This window comes from Fragaria vesca, linkage group LG4, assembly GCF_000184155.1.
Source record: "Fragaria vesca subsp. vesca linkage group LG4, FraVesHawaii_1.0, whole genome shotgun sequence".
NCBI classification, from domain to species: domain Eukaryota; kingdom Viridiplantae; phylum Streptophyta; class Magnoliopsida; order Rosales; family Rosaceae; genus Fragaria; species Fragaria vesca.
The window spans coordinates 14,446,989-14,456,187 of record NC_020494.1 but is presented as its reverse complement, the minus strand read 5'-3'; the positions used below and the strand labels follow the sequence as shown (position 1 = coordinate 14,456,187).

Sequence of the window (9,199 nt, the reverse complement as noted above, 5' to 3'; positions counted from 1 at the left end):
AAAAAAAAAAAAAAAAAAATAACCTTTTCGATCCAAAGAAAAGTACTTCTACCAAAAATAATCAAAGAAAAGAACACGAAAGATAGAGTGAGGAATGGCTGGGGTTGAAGGCCTACATGTTTCTCTAAGCCTCCAAGAACAGCCGTAGAACTGGAATAGTAATGGTCCACCGGTAGGGTGATACAGATTCATGTCAGAGAAAGACATGGCAACAAACTCGGTTACTTGTTCTCTTGTGGTCTCCAGGACATGGTACTAGTCTCTCCCACATTATGCCTCCTCCCTCCCACATTAGTCCTCTTCAACCTTCAATCTACTTGAGAGGATTGCCCCCTATCCTCTTGGCACACACCACACACCCACCAACCGTTATTAATAAACCAATTCTTCATCAACACCATCAATTTTCCAGTTCTATTCACATACATATAGTTACATTATACCTGCGTTTGTATTCATGTACCGAGTACATTGTCTCCGAGGCTGGGTCCCCACCGTATCCGGCATATCCATACCTTCAGAGAGAGACCCATTTCCCTGCTACGTAGCAACATGTTCATCCTCAACTTTCATCAGTAAGAATATGACATGCATAGAATGGATAGGAATAACAGATTCCACAGAGAGCACATATATTTCGAGTTTGTTTGCGTCACACCTTATGCATTTAGCATCGCCTAACGTTTCCAGGAATAAAAGAATACAACACATCATTAATTTTCTTATCAAACAATCTGATTCTAGATACAATTTAACACAAACTGTTAGTAGTACCTACATACACTAATGTATCCAGATGACCAGGCAGTCCCCTTACTATATGTTGCATCTGTCGTAACCAGAGAACCATGATGAGGGTTCAGCAAGTTTTCGTAACTCGCCATCTTCCCCATTGTAGAATGGCTCGAATTCCTCTTTCCACCGCTGATCACTTAAACTATGGGGCTCACCTAGGTCATATTTTGCCACATGAGACTCGTTGTCATAAGCAGGTCGGATCGCTTCTTTGGGTAAACGAGACTGAGCAAGGAGCTCATTTAGACTGCTTATCTCGTTCTCATGTTTTTTCTTCAAATTTTCAATCTCAATGTTTGCTTCTTGCTTGGCCTCTGTAGCTTGCCTCTGCAGATATAGGAAGTTTAATAACCAAATCAATCACAAGAAAATAATATAGATACAAAGCAACATATAGTAAGAGTATAATTATAAAATCAATACTATGATCACTAGAACATGACTGGACTTTGCAAAAAGGAACAAAAGATCAAATTTAGGGTAGACCAACCTCCCTTCAATATGAGCCCAATATGTTCACAGGCCCTTTAGAAACATTTTCTATATCATTTAGGTTTTAGTTATATTGGACTGCATGTCTGTCCCAATTAACAGATATAAAAACTGTAACAACAGTAAAACATATAAAAACTGTTTCGTGTAGAATAAAGCCACAAAACAATAAACTGCTTTGTTCTGTTAATGAGCTTGGAAGTTCACTTGGTCATCACTGAGTTATATCTAACAGGTTCTTGCGGAAAAGAATAAGAAAGGCACAACAAAATGAATGAGCTAGGTGAAGAAAGAACGTTGCTTTGCAGGATCGTGTCAAGCAATGAAACTTTCAAAAACATGCGGACAAATAAACAATTTAAATGACTTGAGAGCATATATCTAAGCAGACAAAAGATAGTTACCACAATACTGCAAGAAGAATCTCAACTAAGTAAAGCACCAAACCATAAAATCAAGAGCTATGCTCAACGCACCTGCGCAATAGCAACAGCCTCATCTGCTTCTTTAAGTCGTATCAGCAATTCACCTGCAGCCTGTACAGCTTCAGCAGTATCCTGTAATTGAGCCTGAAGCCCCTTATTTTCATCTCTAAGATATCTCCTCTCTCTCTCTCTTTCTAATCTCAGTGCTGTAATTTCTGCAGCGAGAGATTTTATAAACTTGGACTCAGCACCCCTAACTCCTGCCTTAGCAGCTGCTTTTATTACATCGTCCACTCCATCTCGGATTTTCCGGTGCCTTATAAGAAGTTCCATATGTTTCTCTTCCAAATCTGCATACTGTTCCAACATTCGCGACTGCCCCTCCATTGCTAATTGCATTGCTTCCTTGAGCTCTTCGGCACATTTCTTCTCTGTTTCTAGTTCCTGCTTTGTCTTCTCAACTAATGATCTGCTAACCTCAAGTTCAGTTCTTAATTCCTCAGAAAGAGAAATCCATGTACTCTCTACCTCAGTCCACTGTTTCCTCTCCTGCTCAAGTTTCTGCTCAGCACTTTCCTCAGTTGATTCTTGAATTGTACTAAGAGGGGCCAACTTTGGCTCACAGGAATAGGTCAACTGCAGCACAGAGTTTCGTATGCGGGATGATGTGGATGAAGAGTCCACATAATACTGTAGCTGGCTTCTTAAATCTTGAATCTCTTCCAACAACACCTCTCTTTCACCCATTTCATTAAAGTTACGTAAATTTTCCAGCTCATCTTGAACTCTTTTCAACTCGATCTTTGTCCTCAAAAGCTCTGGATGATTCTCATATTTCTCCTTCAAAAGCTGTATACACATAGTAAGCTATATGCATAAAGACCACAAAAGTTAAACTAAAAAACAAGCTTATACCTTGTAATCATGTGTGAGGGACAGTAGCTCTTCTTCCATGAACTCCTCAGTGGGTAAAACACCATCCATAAGGCTCTCAAGGCGAAGAATCTTATCCTCCCTTGTCTGGGATATAATAGCATTGCACTCCCTCTCATGCTTGTACTGCTGCACCTGTAAATGACAGCTAAAGAATGTTAGACCATCAATAGATGAAAACAGTACTTGTTTATGGAACTTGGAGAAACTTGAAGGAACCTACCAAACGGTTGAGCTGCATTATCTCACAAGTTTTCTTGGCACATAAATCTTCTAATGCCATTTCTCTGCGGATGGCTCCGGCTAACACCTTCTCTACGGCCTGTTGGTAAAAGAGGGCATAAGTCAAGTTTTACAAATGAACATAAAATGGCAAACAATAAATTGAAAGTTCAGGAACTCTCACACAAACTTACTTTTGGAACTTGCATCCTGCATTTGTCAGCAGGCTCTGATGCATCCACAGGTACTAATTCCATATTAGAAAGCTCATCAGCCTCTTTACCCTCTTGGTCTATTCTGTTCTTGCAATTATTACAAATATAGTCCATTGAAGCTTCTTGTGGCAACTCGTCAACAGTTTGCACACCAGCATCAACTTTGGGAACTGGCAAAATCTGCCTTGACTCTGAAGGTTTCAGTGAAAACCTGAATGAGGATCTCCTCAAAGCAGAACTATGGCGATGACTACCAATAATTTCAAGGCCATGGCGGATGCTTGCTGCTAACTGTTCAGCTGGCGCTGAAAACGTCTTACATGTCTGAGCTGATGGCTCAATAGAGGAGCTTATTTTTTCAGGTTTTTCAGCAGATATGTGCATGGCGTTCGGGCTTAATTGACTGCCATCAAAAAGATCCTTCTGAGAAGCTGTCATCATTGATGATGTCCTCAAACTTTTCCTGCTGGTGTTCACCCTGGGTGAAACACTGGGAGTAGGAGATTTTAGGATTGGGGCTGCATCACATGGAACTATCATGAGGCTTGGAGAAACACAATTTACTGAGCCATTATGTGATATATTGGGCACATCTGCAACTGAAGCTTCACCAGCAGGTTCAGAAGCTTCACATGGGGAGTCATCGTGTACTTTTTTACTGGCTGACTCTTCATTTAGCAATTTGCAGATGAAGGAACCTGTAATATCTGGGGCGTCAGCAACAGAATCAACAATCATGGCATCTTCTTGTCCAGAAACTTCTTCCATCTTGACATTTGTATCATCAGGACCTCTAGATGTGTGCTTCTGAGGAACATCAGATATTTCTTCTTCCATCTTAACATCTGTATCATCAGAACATTGTTCTGTGACAAAACCACTTCCAGGTGTGTGGATCTGAGGAACATCAGAGCTTCCAATTTGAACAACTATAAGTTCTGATTGAGATTTACTCGTATCTGCAGTGCTCACATTACATAGGTTTCTTGCATCAAAGCCAACTGATTGGTTAGCCACTTCAACACAGAGCCTCTCAACAGCTTCCTCATCAATTTCCATCTCCTCATCACCATCATCGTCAATATGAGATGACATCATTGGACGTTTAAGACTAGCCTTCAGTACATTCAAGCTTTGACGAAACCATGCCGCCGAATGACCTCCATTTGTATCAACTGTGTTCTTCCCATTTGCTTTGATTCGCTGCAGTTCATCCTGTTTAAATGCCCAAAGGTCATCAAAATGTTGATTGGAGATTAATGCAGCACAATATGACATAGTATAATGAAAGAACATACCCTCAATTGGCGTATCACCTCATGCAAGTGATTCACATCATCCTGCATTACTTCATTAACAACTGCCTTATTCTTGATAGCCTTGGCACGCTGAGCAAATCTCAACGTACTGAAAGTCTCACTCTTACAGCTGTAATGTAGAATTATATGAGTTTCCCTTGAAAAAAAGGTCACAAAGAGATGTGAAGTGCTACTTTGAGGAAAGATTTGCACTAATTACCTTTGTGTTGGAGAAACAGCACATACCATTGCTAACTTAGCATTGCCCCCAAGAGATTCCTGAAGTAAAAATGTCAACCTGGAGTCTCTATAGGGGATATGCCTTTGCTTTCCTGTCTGAGAAATTTCAGCGAGGATGTTTATCAAATTCCTGCACTCAAATTATAAGCTGGAATTAATACGTGGCTAGAAAATCATGTATATGATTTAACAAGACATGAGAAATTATTTACTTCTTGTATATGTTTAACAAGACATTACACAGATACATATATACATGTGTGTGTATGTATATCTAGAGAGAGTGAGAGAGAGAGATCCAACCAGTAGATCTACTAAAAAACTCATATGCTAGACACAACCATTCATACATTCCTTTTCCAGTGTTGCCTGGTACCACGCATGCAAATTTCATTTTATCTTGCTAAACTTTTCTTGCTCAATTTATCATTCGGGAATCACCTTTAACCTTTTCCTATCTGCATGTGACAATGATAAGTAACTAATATCCTTCTCTTCTCCTTTTTCAAAGCACTATTATAGAAATGTTGAGGTCTTATTGGTATTCTTCACAAAATCAGGTTGAATTTCACAGCTAAAAGCAGAAAAAATGTGTCATTGGTGTTGCTATTAGAGGATTCCTAGTAGTTCCCTAGTTACCAGGACCGTCGCCATCTTAACTGCACAGAGAATGACCTACCTCATTATATACTCTGGCTTTGCTAAAGATATTATCTTGTATACACTTTTTGAAAAAAAAAAAAAAAAAACAAAAACTGAATATATTATTTATAGACACTTGTTTAGTTAACAGAAGAAACAAGCCAAGCTTGGTCAATAGCTACCTTAGCTCAATATGCTCACCAACAGCTCATGAGATAGCTCCCTAACAGAACTAATGAATAATCTTGATTTGCTGTTCGAGTATTTTTCTACTTAAAATACATAAAATTTAATAATAGTAATCAAGTTGTAGTTATGATTTCAATGAAATGACATATATATTTACATAAGAAAACACCGCCCAAGTATTATTTAATTTACTTCTTCGAAAAAAAAAATTAATAATACTTTACTTGGGAAATAACATGATTGAATATCAAACTTGAACTGGACGATAAACCATACCCTAGCTGTGAGAGTGATCGATTTATATTCCCTGCTTCCTTCAAACGTTCCCCAGCTGCACCAGTTAATTTTTGGCGCTCTGACCCAGCTAGATCAACAAGATTTATTCTACTACTTTTAAAGCTGCTTATTCCATCTGCCACACTCTACAAAACAGATGGTATTGTTTAATCAGTCTATGATATGAGTATACAAACACGATAGAAATGTAAAAGTAAGATTATACCTTGTACCGAGATTCAACAACACAGGTAAATACAGTATGTGAGCGAGAACTCTCAGCATTGATACTAGTTGAACCAGTCCTCCTGTTTGACAACCCCTGCAGCAATGTATATGTTAGCCTGTTACCCCGTGTTTAAAATTGTTATCAGTTTTAAACAGTAGCAAAGAAATTCACATTCTCCATGACAAATGCTTCCATAAAATCATGCAAATTCAATGCCTTAACACTGGAAATATCACGGGTGTTAGATGCACAATTCCAATGTTTCTTGTCTATGTCCTCAGAAGCTTGCTCTTTGCCAAGAACCTTACCTAGTGGAGTTCTGAAAATAAACAAATTCTTCCGGTTTTAACAGTTCCCAGTAGTTGATTCATGAAACTCATGTACATATGTATGATGTGCTTGGTAAAAAATGGGAGTTAACTGAACTACTATTTTTACCAACCCAAGAGTTTTTTGAAGCACAAGTAGGAAGACTTCGTTCCTTTTAAGACCATTTTGTACATTTCCACTTCTAGTAAGAAGTTAGATGGAGTTAAAGGGTCTGGAATCACAATCAAGGCTATATTTATAGAAAAACATTCACAGTCTTCAATCTTATGAATCTACTTTTTTATTTTAGTTCTGTGCAATGTAAGTTTATCATATCATAAAAAAAGAAATGAGCACTGGAATTAGCAATATGACCACTGGAACCAAAACAATGGCTATATCATATCATCAAAACAGTTTATACATATTATAGGTCATTGTTCAAGCTTAGGTCAATCTTAGAAATCTACACATTGTTTTTAACTCGCGAGCATTATATCCAGTCATCGAGAGAATGACTACTGGAACAAAAGCAATGGACATATCATATCGTCAAAAGAGTTCATACATATCTTTGGTCAAGACTTTGAAAATACATTCCATGTAGCTGAAGAAACGTTCAACAATATAACCTCATTGCAGTAATAATAAGATGCATAGTTCTAAAGTAAAAAAAAATCTAGGAAAAAGCAAACCTTTATCAAAAGCTGAGTCACATCTTTGATGTTGCGCACACATTCCTCTGTGAGATTTTCAACATAGACACCTGATTTAACATCTTCTCTTATCTGCAAGAGAAGATAACAATAAAACACATAAGCATAACAACTAACACAAAGTAAAAAAGATTGGCAACAAAAGCAATATGTTCAATTTACCTGAAGACTTTTTGGATTTGGATCCAAAAGATCTGTGATTTGTTCATTGTAAATCTGAGAAAAAGTTGATAAATCAATCAGTTGAAATTGAAACTAATAGACTAGTTATTAAAAGAAATTGATAGTTACTAACAATATCAAAATGAGTTTCTCAGCATTAAAATCTACCTCTAAAAATGAACACTGGCACTGATACTTCAGTTGTTTATCAGCATGCTTGATTTGCTCCTGTAAAGATGAATACACTAATATAGTGAATACTAAGAAAAATGAAATTAAAATTATTAACTCATAAATAATATTATATTCTTTGTTTGCATGACGTTATATTGAGCAATATTAACAAATGATATTAAAACTCACCTCATTTATGCGAGCAAAAAGACGCTCGAGAACACGAGGAGTTAAGCCTTGTTGATCACTTGATAAATTTTCATCCAACAATGCATTTGCAGGACCCCACATAGTGTATGTCTTTCCACTTCCCGTCTAATAAATTCAAATATCAGACATATAGAACATGATATAGCATGAACATACTAACATAACATAGGCATAAAAGGGTTGAGGACAAATAGAAAAACACCTGTCCATATGCAAACACAGAACTGTTGAACCCGGCCATACAATTTTCAACCAGTGGTACTCCTACAAGCTGGAAAATATCTAGCTGCAATGATGTACAAAAGAAAAGATGAGCATCTAATCTTAATCAGATGTTCAAGAATACAATATTAAGGGAGGTCAGTCATGCCTGTGATGCATCTGTGTCTGCCACCGAGTCAAATGTGAACGTTTGTCCATTTATCGACAAAGAATCACTAGAAGTTTTCTGCACCATTATCTCTCCTTCATCCTTGTCCTTTCGTGGCGGCCGCATTCTCACGATTACCTATCAATTTTAAGAAAATAAACAATGGTATAAGATCAAGTTCTGATACAGCTGAAAAATAAGAAAACCATCACCATAGAAGAAGGATAGTAGAGATAAATGTAATGGGATCATTTTCTTTAATTCCCTCTGTCATTCTTAATTATCCATACTTTAAGCTTCCACAGCAGCAAGACAGACATGTAGTGAGTCAAGATTCAAAAGCACTGGGTGAAAACAATACTAAACTAAAGGTGAAAACGATATCAAATCACAATTACAACACTATGTTTCCATGAAAAAAGAGATAGAAGAGTTTTTATAAGACAAGAGGACTTCCTAAAGTCACGGATAGAAGTAAAAAGTCCTTCAAAACAAAATATAGTTGATGGAATAACTTCTATTTTAGTGACTGATCAGCAGCAAAACAAAAGCAAGTGCAGGATCAAAAGCATACCCAATCGAAAATTTCAGCAGAAACCACAAGATTTCGCACAACGTATTTCATCAATTGAGCTACAAATGATACAGATAGTTGGTGAACTATTTCGTCAAACCAGGTTGATAAAGATGAACAACTCTTTGATTCCAATATAACACTCATTTTCTTTAGTTTCATTTTATTCCAGCAGCCAAACAAAACCGAGTCAATTTACAGGATCAAAAACACCAATTCAACATTAATAGAAGTCCGAAACACAACCAAAAACCACAAAATTTCACAAAAAACAAATCGATCTCCCAAATTAACAATCCAATCACAGAAATGAAGAAAAAGCAGACGAGATCGGGAAATCGCGAAGTACCTGGACGCCGGAATCAGAGGTTCCATGGACGGAGTTCTCCGGAACCATCTCGAGCTTCCGTTTGAGAGGATTCGACGGCGGCGGTCGAGGCGGCAGCGGACTCTTCAACTTGGCGGCCGGCGAAGGCTTGGAATCCAAGGCCGTATAGTTGAGATCTGAAGGCGGAGGCGCGTTCTCCTTGGAGGCTTTATGCTTCCGCGAAACCCTAGGCTTGCCGGAGCTAGGGTTTGGCGACTGGGGAGGCTCCGTGGTCTCCCGTAAGAAGTTGTGGCGCGGCTGCATCGACTTCATCGTCGTCGATTCTAGAGAGAGACGGAGAGGTTTTTAGAGAGAGAGAGAGAGAGAGAGAGAGAGAGAGAGAGAGGTAGGGTAGGGTAGG

The 9,199-nt window shown here is 38.1% G+C and overlaps 1 protein-coding gene across 1 annotated transcript; it reads right to left on the bottom strand.

Annotated features, from left to right (window-relative positions):
* Positions 1 to 415: 415 nt before the first annotated feature.
* On the bottom strand, positions 416 to 9,111 carry LOC101296198 (kinesin-like protein KIN12B-like). The gene is made up of 16 exons (XM_004296910.1): positions 8,821 to 9,111; positions 7,730 to 7,813; positions 7,507 to 7,632; positions 7,312 to 7,371; positions 7,144 to 7,197; positions 6,961 to 7,053; positions 5,954 to 6,049; positions 5,728 to 5,873; positions 4,601 to 4,750; positions 4,381 to 4,510; positions 4,085 to 4,297; positions 3,062 to 3,979; positions 2,869 to 2,967; positions 2,628 to 2,780; positions 1,764 to 2,561; positions 416 to 1,122 (listed from the first exon to the last, which is right to left on the bottom strand). Exons 1-16 carry the CDS (start codon positions 9,109 to 9,111, stop codon positions 817 to 819), a joined length of 3,717 nt encoding a protein of 1,238 aa, XP_004296958.1. The 3' UTR covers positions 416 to 816.
* Positions 9,112 to 9,199: the final 88 nt, after the last annotated feature.